Source organism: Callithrix jacchus, chromosome 19 (assembly GCF_049354715.1).
Source record: "Callithrix jacchus isolate 240 chromosome 19, calJac240_pri, whole genome shotgun sequence".
Classification (NCBI taxonomy): Eukaryota; Metazoa; Chordata; class Mammalia; order Primates; family Cebidae; genus Callithrix; species Callithrix jacchus.
Window position 1 is genome coordinate 50,116,849 of NC_133520.1, and position 17,583 is coordinate 50,134,431.

General features: G+C 46.6%; 1 protein-coding gene and 1 long non-coding RNA gene across 11 annotated transcripts in view; one reads left to right on the top strand and one right to left on the bottom strand.

Annotated features, from left to right (window-relative positions):
* Window positions 1-4,344, top strand: part of TOMM20 (translocase of outer mitochondrial membrane 20) — a 17,129-nt gene extending 12,785 nt beyond the window's left edge. Inside the window, exon 5 of the mRNA XM_002760801.7 lies at window positions 1,589-4,344. Within this exon, the coding sequence (XP_002760847.1) occupies window positions 1,589-1,633 (45 nt within the window). The 3' untranslated portion in view covers window positions 1,634-4,344. The remainder of the gene's footprint in view (window positions 1-1,588) is intronic.
* On the bottom strand, window positions 1,585-16,371 carry LOC144580450 (uncharacterized). 10 transcript variants are annotated; one of them, XR_013529977.1, is made up of 4 exons: window positions 15,861-16,371; window positions 13,014-13,185; window positions 12,259-12,339; window positions 1,585-10,215 (listed from the first exon to the last, which is right to left on the bottom strand). It is a non-coding gene; the product is annotated as an uncharacterized LOC144580450 (long non-coding RNA). The 10 variants fall into 10 exon arrangements; XR_013529975.1 differs by having other exon boundaries at window positions 1,585-11,088; XR_013529970.1 differs by adding an exon at window positions 11,010-11,088 and having other exon boundaries at window positions 12,259-13,185.
* Window positions 16,372-17,583: the final 1,212 nt, after the last annotated feature.

A 17,583-nucleotide genomic window follows, 5' to 3' on the forward strand; every position in this document is an offset into this window, starting at 1 on the left:
CTGGTGAACACGATGAAATAAACCCGTCTGTATAATGAAAACAACATGGGAGATGTCAGTGCTTGACGTTTTCTTCCCTCATGGCAAAAGTCCAGATGACTGGGCATCAGATCTAGCCATTGTGCCCTGGAGGTGGATCAGGAAGTGTGTGTCTTAGTGCTAGGTCTCAGGTCTTCGTATTCAAATGTCCAGATTCAGGTCACTCTTGGCTACTTTGTACAACTAGATTTCTGCATACTCTTCCAGGAGACCGTGCGTTTAGTCAGGTGATCTGACAAATGACCCTAGATAGCTGTAGCCTGGACACGAGGGTACGTGAGAGCATGGATTCCCTCTGACCTCACTTGAGTGAAGGCTCAGTGCCTCTGCTTCTGCTGAGGTGTGCTTCAAGTTTGGAGCTATTCGACGACATCCCCAAGTCCCTACTCAAAAACGCAAAATGCCATTAATATACTGTAAAAGATTAATTTATGTGTAAATTAGGAGTTGATAAAAATTCTGTTCATTTTGAGTTCTTTTCAAGGCGCCCAAATGATTCTACTTTTGGGAATAATGTGTCGGTTACATGTGTTGATTTCCCAAGTTGGTGTGATTAAAAAGTGAGTGGTGATAGAAAGTATTTACAGAACTTTATAATTAGTAACTGGTTAATTTTTCAAACTGATTTTTACTCAGTTGAATTGGAAAAGGACTGGAAAGAAAGTAAAGGTCCTAATGATTTGAGGGAACGAGTTGAAAAACCAAGGACTTGGTCTAAATTGTTTTTATTTAGACTAATAGGGGTCTAGTTCTAGAGGAATCATACCTGGTCCTGTCAGTTTAATATCATATACTGTTTGAAAGGCAGCATAGCATAGTACTTTTGGAAAATTGGCCTGAGGGCAATATCCTTTGCAATATTTGTGAATTCATTATGAAGCCTAATTCTTTTCTATAAAAGTGGCCTGCCCCCTTTACTCAGTTATCCCATTTATCTGGAAATATTTTCGGAATGCTAATTTGAGAGTACTCTATTCCGTCATTAGCCTAGGACCATTTCTATGCTAAAAAGGGGAAATGCTTGGAGCACAAAATGATCTGTAAAACACTAATTAGTGTTCTGAGTTTGCGGGGAGTGAAAAGAGATCTTAAATTGTTTTTGGTTTTCGTTAAATAATGGACTAATGTTACGTATGATGGCTGGCCACGGTGGCACTGGCTAGGCATGGTGGCACAAATCTGTGGTCCCAGTTACTCCAGAGGCTGAGGTGGGAAGAAACGCTCGAGCCCAGGAGGCAGAGGTTGCATGCAATGAGCTGAAATTGTGCTACTGCACTCCAGCCTGGGTGACAGACTCCATCTGAATTAAAATACTAGAATGTAATGCTCTGCCTCCTTTGTTAACTTGAGGTTTGAAATGGGACTGACAGTAGTATGATCATTGTTTTCTTGGATGCTGACTGTGTAAAGTGTTACATTTTGAATTAAAGGCAGAGTGGGTGAACTTTACCGAGATCGGATTCTTTGACTGCAAAGAGCATTTTATGTTGAACTTAGAATCCTGATTCAGTTCTTATGACACTTAAAAAAATTATTTTTTCTCTTTCAGAGAATTGTTAGTGCTCAGAGCTTGGCTGAAGATGACGTGGAATGAGAAACCAATGTCAACCTAATAAAGTCTTAGTTAAAAATATTTTTAAAATTCTTGGTAGTTGAGCAGCTCTGGGGGAATAAGGGCAAATATGCTTGTTATGAACTACACTGAAATCTACCAAAGTTAATGTTTACTTTGTGTAGATCCGTTTGTCTGTTTTATTTATTTTTCCCAGTGAAAAGTGTATTTTGATAGAGAGCTTTTCATTTTATAAATACACTATGAGTTACTGAAATATCATGGATTTTGTTTATTCCTGAAACATAGTTAAACTGTATATATGACATGGCTTACGTTAAAAATACCCAGTGCTCAGTTTTGAAGGATAGGCAAAAAAAAAAAAAAAAAGTATAGGAGAAACTGAAGAATGAAGAATGTACACTTTTTAAATTTTAGCTCATACATTTTGCTGTAAATCTGGAAATTTGATAGCCTTGATTGTGTTTGTGAAAACTGAGCATTAAAGTTTTTGAGTGATCATTTCTTTCCATTTAATCTCTGAGACATAAATATGTGAGGTGTGCTGCTGTGCTGTGTTAATTCCATTCCCTTTCTGTATCAGTCTTGAAATGTTTTGTTTAAATCAGTGGGCTTAATGTGTTCTGGGTATTTATCTCCTTGTATTTTAAATATGCATAGTTGCAGATAGCACCGGGAATTAGATCTATGTACACCCCTAATCTGGCCTCGTGAGCTTCGCCAGTTCGTGTGTGCTCACTTTCCTTTGTTACGTGAGAGAATGCGACTGCTGACCACTGAAGTGTCCCTTTCAGCTTCTGGTTCATTGGGTTCTGTTGAGCATCTTTAAATCCACCTTAACCTGAGGAATGTATGTGGGCAACCAGGCCTTGCGTTTTTTTATATTCTGAATTTTGCATGCTTGCCTGACTTAGTATTTCCAAATTGATCTTTTTTTTTTTTAATGATGTAACTATCTATTGTTGATTTTCGCTGAAATTAGATAGATGATTCTGTCACTACTCTGTAAATTAATCTGAAACTTTTAAGGTAACGGATGATTTGCTTGTAAAAATGTTTTTGGCCTTTTGCTTTTATCTTCAGTGTACCTCCTTAATCCTACTTCAACTTGATCAATTTATCTTGTGAAATGATGAGAGTAAATTGCAACCCTGTGACTGAAAACTTGGAAAAAAGGATGGAGCAGGTGGGGACCTCTTATTCTCAAATAGTGAGTGACATATTCTCCATAGTCACAGATTCAGTTTCAGAACTGAGTTAAGGATCCTTGGTACTTGGTGGCATCTGTTGAACTGAATAGCATTTCTCATTGTGAAGATTGCCTTTATTCTGTCTAAAAGTCTGTGGAGAGATCCCAAAGACATCCTATGTACTAGGTATTTTATTTTGGTTTACTTACACACTCTGACTCATTCCTAATCTTGGATTTTTGTGATGCAGTGGAAAGAGACACAGTTCTAGTTTCTGCCTCTAAGTAGCCGCACAGCCTTGAGCAAGTCACATTTCATCTCTAAACTTACCTCTACTATTAGATTAGGTGACTCACATTTAAGGACTTTTCTTGGGTATCTTGAGGGTTTGTGATCCTGAACCCTTCAACAGTGCTTTTTTTGGTGATGCAGGATGTTTTTTGGTTGGGGGCCGGGGATTGGCCAGTACAAACCTGCCAGTCAGGTTTACCAGTGGGATCCCGTATCCAAAGCAGTGTAGTGGTGATTGGTCAGTGATTAACCAGGCAGCTAAGAAGTCTTAGGCAGCAGTTCAGACACAGGAGGAGCAGTTAGAGGGAGAACAGAGGTGGGAAAGGGAGCAAGCAGCTGACAGCTCAGCAAGGAAAGAATGGGCTCAGAAAGGAGGGCCGGCCGGAGGAGTGATGGGCAGCTTAGGGTTGGGGAGGGTAGAAACACCATTTCCTTGGGAACTGGAGTGCAGTATGACCTGGCTCTGAACATACTGGCTTTGCTGTAATGCTTGAAAAGGCAATGACGCCTGCATTTTATAGCTCATGAAGCCAAGTACATTTTCTTACATGACAACTTTGGTGCTTTAAAATGAAGTACCGCTTTTTAAAGCCAGCTGTGTCAAGGAAAAAAAAAATCAGTGTTTTCTTTCTCCCAGAAACAATTGTCAAACGCTGTCCGTTCCCACTTCAAGTTTTACAGGGTGGTAGAATCAGGTCATCGTTGTGATGCTGGCCAAATAGTTCTCAGCAGGTGAGAATGAAAAAATCCCAGATTTCAGTGGAGTAATAAACAGCTTGAATGTTTCCATGTGCTAATGTTGCACGCTATGAAAACCAAAAACTTTGGAAATGGAAAATAATGTATTAGTGCAGCAGTTGACGTGCTGCTTTGCGCAAAGATACATTGTTTTGGTTCACAGTTTACTTAAAGGGAAAGGACATTTAAAACAGACTGACTGGCTGTAGCAATGCTGGCCTGTTGACTGGTAACTAGAACCTGGTTCTTACGTCAAGTGTGTAAAACCTGGTAGAGCGTGCCTAGTAGGCAGTCAGTAACTGGTTTATTGTACCATCTTTCTGCCTGCCACTCTGACTTGATTAAATCAACCTGTGGACCAGAGTGTTAATGAGATGTTACTGCAGAAGAGGCTGAGAAGATTGGTATATCATGCAAATAACATACAGAATCTTTTTGTAACATTAAAAGTTGCAGTTTGATTATTGCTTGTGCCTCAACTGTTGAAGTGAATATTAAAGGGCTTGGAGAAAACTTGGCTTGGTGTATGTTTGCAGAAGTGAACTCTGCTGAATTTGGTGACTTTAAAGCTGTGGGGTTTTTCTTGGTAATGTCCCTTTGAGGATGTCTAGAGCCGCTTCTCTGCCAGGAGAATGCACATTTGCCTCAGATTCCACGTGTAGAACAATTAATGCTGTAGTGTCAGTGCCCGAGTAGCAGTGGTCCAGCTTCGGGAGATAGCAGTCACCTGGAAGGCCCGTCAAAACAGATTCGTGAGAGAGGAGCTCAGTGGTGATGTTGGTGATGTGCGAATCATGAAGCCTTGTTGGAGAAACTAGCTGTGTTAAGGTTACAGAATAGGTACGTGAGCACTTAAGAAGCAGTTAACTGGTAGCAGAATGTGATAGTCGAGAATACTGATAACGATCTGAAGTATACAAATCAGATCAGATCTTTGGGAATTTATAATTTTGCTCTAACATAAAATTCTCTTTGCTATCTCCAAAGTTATTAGTAAAAGTAATGCTTTGGAGAGGTATGCCCTAGCTTCCTAAGCTCCTGCCACAGACTGCCCAGGTAAGCAGGACTGGGTGTGTTGGAAAGGCTGAGTTGAAGAGCAGATTGACACAGGAAGGCTGAAACGAACTTTGGGTAGAGCAGGAGTGTCCAATCTTTTGGCTTCCTTGGGCCACACTGGAATAAGAAATTGTCTTGGGCCACACATAAAATCACTAACTATTAATAGCTGATGAGCTAAAAAAAAAAAAAAATACAGAAAAATCTCAGTGTTTTAAGAAAGCTTATGAATTTGTGTTGGGCCACTTTCAAAGCCATCCTGGGCCGTGGGTTGGACAAGCTTGAGCTAGAGCCAGAGACCATGGGAGTTCCGACTCAGGACAAGGAGTAGGGCCTCTACTAGAACTTAAACCGGGAGCCACACTTACCTGTAATCCTCAGCACTGGGTATGCCAAGGGGTGGGAGGATCACCTGAGGCTAGGAGTTGTAGAACTTCTTGGACACATAGAAGACACGTCTCCTCTTCTCTCTGTTGCCCAGACTGGAGTGCCTCCCACATTCGTTCAAGTGATTCTCATGCCCTCAGCCTGAAGTGTCTGGCTAGTTTTTCTATTTTTCATAGAAATGGGGTTTCACCATGTTGGTGAGGCTGGTCTTGAACTCCTGGCCTCAAGTGATCCACCCTTTTCGGCCTCCTAAAGTGTTGGCATTATAGGCATGAGCCACACTGCCCAGGCAGAAGACCCCGTCTCAACAAAAATTGGAAAAAATTGGCTGGATGTAGGGCATACCTGTAGTTCTAGCTACTCGAGGCTGAGGTGGGAGGATCACTTGGGCCCAGGAGTTCAGGGCTGCAGTGAGGTGTGATGGCACCACTGTACTCTAGCCTGGGCAACACAGTGAGACTCTGTCTTGTTAAGAGAAAGACAAACTTGCTCCTGTTTTATCTAGAATTCGTTTCCCCTGGTGTCTCCATTCTTCCTGGGTGATTTCTCCCTCTGCCGTCAGCAGCAACCTGTAGCTGATGACTTTCTCCTGCCCCAACTTTCCAGCCTCACTGCCACTATTTTAGGTTACCTAGAGTTACTGCAAGTCTCATCTCCAATTCACTCAGCTGCCTGAGGAATTGCTCTGAAACATCATATCCCTTGTGTGGTATCCGAGGCCCTCATAATCTGGCCTGATGAACTCCAATCTCACCTCACGTAACATCTTCCCCCAAATGTGATTTCCCCTTCAGCTGTCCTGTCTCGCCTCGGGGCTCCCTATGCTTTGGGCCAGGCACTGTGCTTATCACCCCAGGTAGCTGGATAAACAAAATAGCCTCTGATTTTACCATCTCATTGAGAGACTCAATGTAGCCAGCCCAGGTCTGGTGTTCTGTGCCCCATGTTGGAGATGCTAGGATCTCCAACCCTGGGATATTCCTATGGCATTTACCAAGGTCTACTGTCACTTCCTGGTGACTTGTCCATCTTTCCCACTAGACAGCTCCCAAAACATCTTACCATCGGATTCTAAAGCATACAGCACAATCAAATGCTTTGTAAATAATGAGTGGAAAGACAAATGAACAAAAATAGTATGGAAATTTTTCACTGTAAAATTGAAAAGATTGGGCCAGGTGTGGTGGCTGATGCCTGTAATCCCAGCACTTTGGGAGGCCGAGATGAGTGGATCACAAGGTCAGCAGTACAAGACCAGGCTGGCCAAGGCGGCGAAACCCCATCTACTAAAAAACAAAAAATAGCCAGGTGTGATGGCAGCGCCTATAACCTCAGCTACTCAGGAGGCTGAGGCAGAGATTGCTTAAACTAGGGAGGCGGAGGTTGCAGTGAGCCAAAATCACGCCATTGTACTCCAGCCTGGGCGACAGAGTGAGACTCTATCTCAAAAAAGTAAAAGATTCTTTGGGATTACACGTGAGGTAAGTGGAAGGAAACATTGTGAGGAGTCATCTTATTTTAAAAGCCACTTAACTCCCTTGATTATTACAAATACTGTAAGTTTGAGAACAGGAGAAGGGAAGGGATTTATTTAACTTTCTTCAAATTTCTTTATAGCCTCCTAACCTAACAACAAAATGCCAAAAAAAAAAAAAAAAAAGCAAACCTGGTAGCCACTGAAGAACATTCATAAAGGGTTTCTGTTTTGTTTTTTGAGACGGTCTGCTCTGTTGCCCAGGCTGGAGTGCAGTGGAACAAGCTTGGCTCACTGCAACCTCCTCCCAGGTTCAAGCGATTCTCCTACCTCTGTCTCCCAGGTAGCTGAGATTAGAGGTGCACTCCACCATGCCCCGTTAATTTATTTTGTATTTTTAGTAGAGACAGAGTTTCACCATACTGGACAGGCTGGTCTTGAACTTGTAACCTCAAGTTATCCGCCCTTCTCAGCCTCCCAAAGTGCTGGGATTACAGGCGTGAGCCACCTCACCCGGCCTGTTAGTTTGTTTGTAAGTGGTGTGGTGGTATACACGTATAATCCGACATGAGAGGACCACTCGAGCCCAGCAGTTTTGAGGTCAGCGTGGGCAACAGTATGACCATCTCCTAAAAAAAAGAAAAAGAAGGCCAGGCGCAGTGGCTCATGCCTATAATCCCAGCACTTTGGGAGGCCGAGGCGGGTGGTTCACGAGGTCAAGAGATCGAGACCATCCTGGTCAACAAGGTGAAACCCCGTCTCTACTAAAAATACAAAAGTTAGCTGGGCATGGTGGTGCGCGCCTGTAGTCTCAGCTACTTGGGAGGCTGAGGCAGGAGAATTGCTTGAACCCAGAAGGCAGAGGTTGCGGTGAGCCAAGATCGTGCCATTGCACTCCAGTCTGGGTAACAAGAGCGAAACTCCGTCTCAAAAAAAAAGAAAAAAAAAATTTATTCTGAGATGGCCTTTTTGAAGAAACCCAAAAACATAATTTAGAGTAATTCTGAACCATCCTTTTATGGAAACTTGCCAAATACTTAGGTGTCATAACAGTTCATCATTGAAGGGTGCTCTGTGGTCCCGTCTATACTCTGCTTTTCCCAATCCTTTGAAAAGGGCAGGGTTGTTATGTTTCTTACCTTTCCCTTGAGCTAGATGATCTACAGACCAGCAGTCCAGGTTGGCAGCTTGTTCAGAACTTCGACGACTTGGGATTTAGTCTACTTTCAAAGATGATAGATTAAAAAAAATTCACGTATATTCAGAAAAAGAGGCTGGGCGCAGTGGCTCACGCCTTTAATCAAGGCAAGTGGATCCTGGGATCAGGAGTTCGAGATCAGCCTGGCCAACATGGTGAAACCCAGTTTCTACTAATATTACAAAAATTAGCTGGGTGAGGTGGCATATGCCTGTAATCCCAGCTACTTGGGAGGCTGAGGCAGGAGAATCATTTGAACCTGGGAGGCGGAGGTTGCAGTGAGCCGAGATTGCACCACTGCACCCCAGCCTGTGCTACAAGAGTAAACCTCCATCTCCAAAATGAAAACAATATAAAAAGAAAAAAAAAAAGATGCTGCTAAAATAACCATGGCTTTACTGAATGTTTGATGGCAGAAGAGAAGTCTTTTGAAATCTCTAGCTTCTCAGATACTGTGTTAGACATTCTTAGCTCAATTTAAACAGTATCACTAAATAGAAAAATATGGGAGTGACTCTAGTTTGAATAAAACTATTGTGGTTTGAAAAAAAATAGCTATCGTGGTTTGAATTCTGACTCATTTGCTGACTGTTTGACTTTGGGTAGTTAATTACTTGGATACTTGATTGCTTAGAACTTTCTTTTCTTTCTTCTTTCTTTCTTTTTTGAGAGTCTTACTCTGTTGCCCAGTCTGGAGTTCAGTGGTGCAATCTCAGCTCACTGCAACTTCAGCCTCCCAGGTTCAAGCAATTCTCTCTCAGCCTCCCAAGTAGCTGGCACTACAGACGCATGCCACCATGCCCAGCTCATTTTTGTGTTTTTGTAGAGAAAGGGTTTCCCCATGTTGGCCAGGCTGGTCTCGAACTCATAACGTCTAGTGATCCTCCCTTCTTGGCCTCCCAAAGTGCTCGAATTACAGGCATGAGCCACCGTCCCTGGTTTTTTAAACTGTGTTTGTTCACTGCTGTATTTTCAGCACACAGAATGGTTTGTAACGAGATGGACACCTCAGTAAAAGCCAGATGCGGGCTGGTATTAGCCAAACCTGTCACAGTGGCACTGACATGAAATACAATAAGGGCACATCTCAGTTATACTTTACTCCCCACCCACAGCCTCCCTCTCCCACAGCAGAGAAACAATAGTGAGTTTCTTCCTCAGAGAGAGACTTGAGGTGTGTGATAAAAGACAAGTCCAAGAAACCGCGAAGCCAGCCTTGCAGACGCCAGCCCTAGAGCAACCCTACGATTTCCCAGCACCAATAATTTACTCCCATCTTCTCATCAAGAGAAAGCATCTCCTCTGATCCATTTTCAAAAGAGGCTGGGTGCTGTAATTATAGTTAATACTTATCTACGGAGCCGTTGCCCCTGATACACACACACACACTCACACACTCTTGAACACACGCTCTTTGACCCTGACACACACAGCCTCGAGTTGTCAGCCTCAGACTTCCATTTTTAGCACCTGTAAGCTGGTCATGTTCTGTGCATTGTAATGTGTCACCATGAAACAAAAGAGAAGTACCAGGTGAGTGCGCGCTCTCTCTCTCCCTCTGTGTGTGTGTGTGTGTGTGTGAGGTGTATGTGTGTGTATCTATTACCTGAAAATGATTTAAAGCTACTAAGCGGGCCGCATGGAAATTCAGTCTCGTTGCATAGGGCTCCAGGCAACTGAGTTATTGGATACTAGACCCAGTTTGGGTTTTTTTGATAGACCCAGTTTTGGTTTCTTTGATAATGAAAACCAGCGAAGTGTGTGTAAAGTAACATTTCTTACAAAAATAGATTCCTCCCTTCTCTCAATATGGCATCAGTTTTTTCAATACATTGGCAAAGTGGATCTATCCACCGTTCTGGGTCCTGGCTGGGCGTCCTATCGCCTTTGTCAGCTGGGGGAAGACTCAGGGTGACTTCAGCCAGGGAGACCGTGGAGTGGACAGCCGGCACCGCCCTTTCCCTTGTGCTCAGCTGGCCTGGAGAAGTAGGATTTGCTCTGTCTGCACCGCGTGCCCCGCGAGCGTTTTCATCAGGGCTGCAGCAGGCGCGAAGGAGCGCGCTGGCGCCCTCTGGTGACAGTCCTCGGGAGCGTCCGCGCCGTGCCCCTCCCCGCGGCTTCCGGGAGCTTCGGGCCCCACCGCCGCTGTGATTCTGACAGTGAAGGTAATTGAGAAAGATAGTTGAAAGGACTTCTGACTGTCCAGGAAGAGACACAATTCCAGGTTAATCTTCAGAGTGAGTCAAAGCAAGGTAAGGATGATCTTTTTCTACGAAAGACAAAGAAGAAAATGTGGCAGAGGATTTCTTCAACTCCTTACCTTCCCAGTTCTGTGGAATCACCTTGCAAAAATAGAGGGGCAGCTATGGAGTGGGGAATGAACACGGTTTTTAGAAGCCGGGGCTTGGGGTTTGAGTTCTAAATGCGCCACGCACTGGGGAACTTAACTTCATTGAGGCTCAGTTGCCTCATTTCCGAAGGGCATGAGAATATCTCCTTATAAGGGGGGTTTAGGCTGGATGCCTTGGGCTCACGCCTGTAATCCCAGCACTTGAGGAGGCTGAAGCGGGCGGACTGCTCGAACCCCCCCAGGGGTTCGAGACCTGCCTGGGCAACATAGGGAGACCCCCATCTCTACGAAAAAAAAAAAAAAAAAAAATTAGCTGAGCATGGTGGGCAGCACCTGTAGTCCCAGCTACTAGGGACGCTGAAGTGGGAAGATGGCTCCAGCCCGGCGTTTGAGTCTGCAGTGAGCTGTGATCTCACCACTGCACTCCAGCCTGGGCATCAGAGTGAGATCTTGTCTCAAGAGAAAAAGAGAGAGAGTTCAAACTCCAACACAGCTACCATGGACTGTATGTATGTCCGTAGCCATTGCCTTTCCCCTGTTGCCGTGGATGACCTGGATGACCTGTTCACATTTCTCAGCCTGCTCCCGGGGTCCCATTCCTTCTGGGTCATCGTGGATATTGCAATTCTTTCTCTCTCTTCCACTTCATCAGTTTCACCTCTGTAACTAGTTATTTCCATTAGCACAAGGACATGGTGGGATTTTTTTCCTACCTTAAAAAAGGCCTCGGCCTGGCACGGTGACTCATGCCTATAATCCCAGCACTTTGGGAGACCGAGGTGAGCAGATCACCTGAAATCGGGAGTTCGAGACCAACTGATCAACATGGAGAAGCCCCGTCTCTACTAAAAAGACAAAATTAGCTGGGCATGGTGGCGCATGCCTGTAATCCCAGCTACTCGGGAGGCTGAGGCAGGAGAATTGCTTCAACCCAGGAGGCGAAGGTTGCGGTGAGGCGAGATCGCACCATTGCACTCCAGCCTGGGCGACAGAGCAAGACTTCCATCTCAAATAAAAAAAAAGTCTCTTGACCCCACCTCCCCTGCAGGCAGCACTAATTTCTCTCCTCACTTGCGGAGCAAAATGTCTCTACTGTTCATGCTTGCTGTCTCTACTTCTCTCTTTCTCCTGTGACCAACTTTATCCAACTTCTGTTCCACCCATTCACTGGGGCTGCTTTTCCCGAGGAAGCCAATGACCTCTACAGCGCTGAATTTTGGGATCCGTTCCCAGAGTACTGGGATACAGGTGTGGAGTCACTGTGCCCATCCTATCTGGGGAAATTTAAATGTGCCTGAGTATTAGACGACATTGAAAATCACGTTAATTGTATTATTTTTCATTGTGAGTCTACATGATTATGTTTCAATTGTAATTATGAATTAAAATAACTATTTTAGGCCGGGCGCGGTGGCTCACGCTTGTAATCCGAGCACTTTGGTAGGCCGAGGCGGGTGGATCACGAGGTCAGGAGTTCAAGACCAGCCTGACCAACATGGTAAAACCCTGTCTCTACTAAAAATAGGAAAATTAGCCAGGTGTGGTGGTGCGTGCCTATAATCCCAGCACTTAGGGAGGCTGAGGTGGGTGGATAACGAGGTCAGGAGATTGAGACCAGCCTGGCCAACATGGTGAACATCTGTCTCTCTCTACTAAAATACAAAAAATTATCTGGGCGTGGTGATGCATGCCTGTAGTCCCAGCTACTCAGGAGGCAAGGCAGGGGAATTGCTTGAACCCATAAGGCGGAGGCTGCAGTGAGCCACGATCATGCCACTGCACTCCAGCCTGGTGACAGAGCAAGACTCCATCTCAAAATAAATAAAAATTAAAAAAATATGGTCAAATAAAAGTGCTGTTGGTTGGAATCCACCTGTCCCACCATGGCTGCCCACCCAGCTGGAGCCCCAGGGACTGCTGGCAGGTCAGGTCCCTATGGCTCAGGCCAGCTCGGTCACTTACCCAGACTCCAGGCAAGAAAGTAAGCATCACCAGCAGCCTGGTGGGAACAGCACTGCCTCCATGCGGCTCTTTTGGTGGCTTCTGAAAGATAAAGGGCACACCTGAAATGCCAGCTGCTCCCCTGAGACAGGCGGCTCATTCAGCCAGCTCAGCTGTTCTAGCAAAAAGCTGTTTGATTCCGAGCCAAGCCCAGAATAGGGAGTGTCTCCTCGTACTATGCCGTTGGCTTCCTGGAGTACAGATTTATGGCTTTTGAATGTGGGAGGAGAAAAAAAAATCCCTGAATCTAAGTCAAAGTCTGCTAGAATTACTCTCTACAGCTAAATGGAAATGAGCTACAAACTGTCCTGTCATGCGGCTTAAAGGGAGACACTTGTGAAGGGGTCTGATTTTGGGTTATTGATATGCTCGAAGGTGCTCACGAAAGGTGTTTTTTTTCCCCATCTTCAAAGTAAATTTTAGGAACAATAAGTTCATTTTGATCATTATCTCCAGGTTATGGGGTTATGGGTGGATTCTTCCTACTTCTCCTTTTCCTCTATTTTTTACATATTCGGCCATAACCACAAACTCTTCACAGAGTCGGAGAAAGCAAAGTAAGGTGTTTTGTCTATGCTTGTCGACCCAGGTGAACTGAAGCGGAAGGGACTTTGTTGTTTGACAGCTGGGTGGGCTTCAGGTACAGCTGGACCTGGGGGTCCCAGTGATGAACGTGGATCTGGTTTCTTTCTCTCTCTTCACCCTGCAGGACTCACCTCTTGATTGGGCTGTATTTTTGGGCAGATGCTTCCCCCGGTCCCCATACAGCTGTGGTAGCTTCAGACTCACATCCTTCAATGTCAAGTCCGGTGGAAACAATTTCTATCCCCTGATTCCTGGTAAACTGTTCTTTGCATTTCTTTGACTCCAATTGGCTCATATATCCACCTAAAAATCAAGCACTGTGGCAAGGGAGCTGGCGTAACTGCTTGACTCACACCTGTGCCACCTGTGTCACTCCTGAGATGGAGCTGGAACCCTCTGCCATAAGCACATGGTCTAAGAGTAGGAGAAGGATCGTTTCCTGGAGGGAATTTGGTGTCCAGTTATCAAAGCAGGGGGAATAGATAGGTAGCAAGAAAATCACAAATGCTCAGTCTTCCTGCCTACTTCCAGAAAGGATTTGCAGTAATGCAGGGAGGAGAAGCTCAGGCTAAGGAAAACTGCTATAATTAACCCAGAATTTAGCTACGAGCTTCCTGGCAGCCAAGGCAAAGGGGAAAGACTCGCTCACAGAATGCTAACCTGCCAGGATTAAACAGGAAGAATGTCCTATGATTCCAAGTCTCAGTAGAGGCTGTTTTCTATTACTTTTTCCTTTCCTTCTCAATATTTCCTTCCTTCCTTCCTTCCTTCCTTCCTTCCTTCCTTCCTTCCTTCCTTCCTTCCTCCTTCCCTCCCTCCCTCCCCCTCCTCCTCCTCTCTCTCTTTCTTTTGACAGAGTCTCATTCTGTTGCCTAGGCTGGAGTGCAGTGGTGCGATCTTGGCTCACTGCAACCTTCACCTCCCAGGTTCAAGTGATTCTCCTGCCTCAGCCTCCTGAGTAGCTGGGACTATAGGCGCACACCACCATTCCTGGCTAATTTTGTACTTTTAGTAGAGATGGGGTTTCACCATATTGGTCAGGCTGGTCTTGAACTCCTGACCTCAGGTGATCCACCTGCCTCAGCCTCCCAAAGTGCTGAGATTACAGGTGTGAGCCACTGTGCCTGGCCTTTTTTTTTTTTTTTTTAGTTGGCGTTTCACTCTAGTTGCCAGGCTGGAGTACAATGGCACGATCTCGGCTCACTGCAACCTCCCCCTCCCACGTTCAAATGATTCTCTTGCCTTAGCCTCCCAAGTAGCTGAGATTACAGGTGTGCGCCACCATGCCTGGCTAATTTTGAATTTTTTTTTTAGTAGAGATGGGGTTTCACCATGTTGGTCAGGCTGGTCTCGAACTCCTGACCTCAAGTGACCTGCCTCAGCCTCCCAAAGGGCTGGGATTACAGGCATGAGCCACTGTGCCTGATCTTCCTTCTCAATAGTCTCAATATTTCTTAGTTTTCGTTTTTTTCCTCTCACGGACAATCTTCATTCCCTTTTTTTCTCATGTCACTGAGATGAGTCCTTGTCCCCGTCTCTGTCTAGAGCCACCATGTGGCCTGCCTACTTCTCTTCACAGCTGGATGGGGAGCCATCGGAACTTCCAGGGCTTGAACTAGCTCTCTGAGAACAGGCTATTATATGGTCCTGGAGGGGCGTGGTTAAGCTTAAAGGAGGTTCAGGATTCACCGCCAGGGCCAGGCACCGAGGCTCACGCCTGTAATCTCAGCACTTTGGGAGGCCGAGGCGGGCAGATCACCTGAGGTCCGGAGTTTGAAACCAGCATGACCAACATGGCAAAACCTCGTTTCTACTAAAAATACAAAAATTAACTGGGCATGGTGGCGTGTGCCTGTAATCCTAGCTTCTTGGGAGGCTGAGGCAGGAGAATCGCTTGAACCCTTGAGGCAGAGGTTGCAGTGAGCCAAGATTGCGCCATTGCACTCCAGCGTGGGTAACAAGAATGAAACTCCGTCTCAAAAAAAAGTATCTGCTACCTTCTCCCTGATTTTGGGAGTAGCACCCCCATTTAGCCTTGGAGAACTATCCATCCAGTCCCCACTCCACATGGAGCCAGTGGTGGGATGAAAGTCACTATGCCTGGAACCCACCCAAGCCAACTCCCGTCCCAGAGGCCATTCCTTCTCTTTTGTCCCTGTTTCCTCCCACTTCCCTCTCTTCCCTCCTTTCCTCCTCCTTCCTCCCTCCCTAGAGTTTGGCGTCACCAGAGAGCCCTGATCCCACAGGTGCACCGTCGTGGGGCTCTGTGTCTTGCTGAAGCAGGCTGTCCCTCTCCATTGCTCCGCCTTAATTATTTCACTCTTTTTTTTTTTTTTTTTTGAGATGGAGTCTCACACTGTCACCCAGGCTGGAATGCAGTGGTGCAATCTTGGCTCACTGCAACCTCTGCCTCCTGGGTTCAAACGATTCTCCTGCCTCAGCCTCCAGAGTAGCTGGGACTACAGGCACGCGCCACCACATCTGCTCCAGCACTTCCCACTCATCATGGGGCTCTTTGGAGAGGGCGAGAGAGAGATGGAGGATGCGGGTCTCCGTGAAATATCACAGCTTCTCTGGAACAACAGGTTAAACTGTGTGTGTGACCGTTAACTTTATGTGTCAACCGGGAGGGTGTTTTCGCGTGAGATCGACATTACAGTCAGGCACGGTGGTGCACACCTGTAATCCTGGCTACTTGGGAAGCTGAGGTGGGAGGATTGCTTGGGGCCAACAATTTGAGGCTGTATTGAACTATGATTGTGCCACTGCACTTCAGCCTGAGCAACACAGCAGGACCTTATTTTATATATATATATACATATACATATATATGTATATATATTTTGAGATGGAGTCTTGCTCTATTGCCCCTGCTGGAGTTCAGCGGCACGATCTCGGCTCACTGCAACTTCCGCCTCCCGGGTTCAAGCGATTCTCCTGCCTCAGCCTCCCGAGTAGCTGGGATCATGGGTACTCACCACCACGCTTGGCTTTTTGTATTTTTAGTAGGGACTGGGTTTCATCATGTTGGTCTGGCTGGTCTTGAACTGACCTCGTGATCTGCCTGCCTTGGCTTCCCAAAGTGCTGGGATTACAGGCATGAGCCAACGCGCCCAGCCTCATTTTATATTAAAAGAAAAAAAAATCCCTGAACATTGGTGAACTCCGAGTAAAGCAGAGGCCCTCCCTAATGTCGGTGGGCCTCATCCAATCAGCTGAAGGTCGGACTAGAACAAAAAGACCGGCCTTCCTAAGCCAGGGGGCTTCTGTGCGCCTTCCGCTCTCCTGGGTCTCACCCTGCCAGCCCCCCAGTCACATGAGCCCACTCCTCAACGTGAATCTCTTCCCCTCACACATCCTGTTGGTTCTGTTTCCCTGGAGAACTCTCACTAACACAGCTGACCTGGCTCCCGCTCACTCTGGCTCGTTTGCGTCAGAGATTAGACTTTCGGTCAAGGGGTCCTCATAGATCAACGGCTCCAATCTCCCAGGAAACCCCTGTCCCAAAACACGTGCTGTCCTTCGTGGTGTGTTCGGTCGCCATCTAGTGCCTAGTGCAGGCACTGCACTGTCCTCGCCTCCTGCTTCCCTTTCATCACTACCATCCCCGGTTTAATCCTCGAGGCACGCATTAGTAGACCTCCACACTCGTGTGCACCAGTCACTGTTTTGTTCACTCAACAAACATTTAGTGAAGGCTTGTGTATGCACAAGGCATTGCCACAGATGCAAAGACCGCACAGCGGGTGGCTTCCCCTCGTGGAGCGCACAGACCGGCTGGAGACAGGGAATACATGCAGATTACAGTCAGGTGAGAGTGGGGCTGTGAGAAAAGCAAGGAGCTCAGGAGCCACGGGAGCGAGCAGCCGGGCCTGCGGAGAGGGCCACTGCGTTCCAGGCATGGAGTGGGCTCTGGACAGAGAGGTGACTGTGGCTTCCTGTAGCAGCATCCAGACTGCTGGGGCCTCCTCTCCTCTGCTTGCATTCGGATTGCGCCCTAGGACAATTAGTGCCGGTCCCCAGGCCACAGCACCTGGAATGACTTCCTTGTATTTGCCAGGGTGTGGCAGTGGTTCTTCAAAGATCAGGCTCTGTGCTTGGAAGCCCCAGTGAGACGCTTGTGCTGCAGCTGGGGAGGGTTGCCTCGCTGGGAAGGAAGGGGACATCCCCCAGTGATCAAGGTAAGGGTGGGGGTGTGGCTGGAGCCCTGCTTGCTTCCTGCTGCCTAGGGCCTGACCTCTCACCCCTTACTCTGGGGAGAATTGATGAGGAAGCAGGGGGAGGCCTTTCGGTTCTTGCACCCCTGGTGTCTGGGCCTCCTGCCCTGTTCGGGCCACCAGCACTTCCCTACTCCCCCATGGGACTACCATCAGCACGGTCCTGCTGAGCTCACACGTGCTCAGGGAGTGGCCCAGAGATTCGGGTGATCCTTCTGGGGGATTTGACTTTGCTAATGAAGCCACTGTAAGCCAATAGTAATGACCACTCCTTGTGAGCCTACTGTGTGCTAGTGCTGTTACCTAAGTCACCTCTAACATTTTTTTTTTTTTTTTTTTGAGATGGAGTTTCACTCTTGTTGCCCAGGCTGGAGTGCAATGGAGCAATCTCGGCTCACTGTAATCTCCTCCTCCTGGGTTCAAGCGATTCTCCTGCTTCAGCCTCCCGAGTAGCTGGGACTACAGGCATGCCCCACCACGCCCG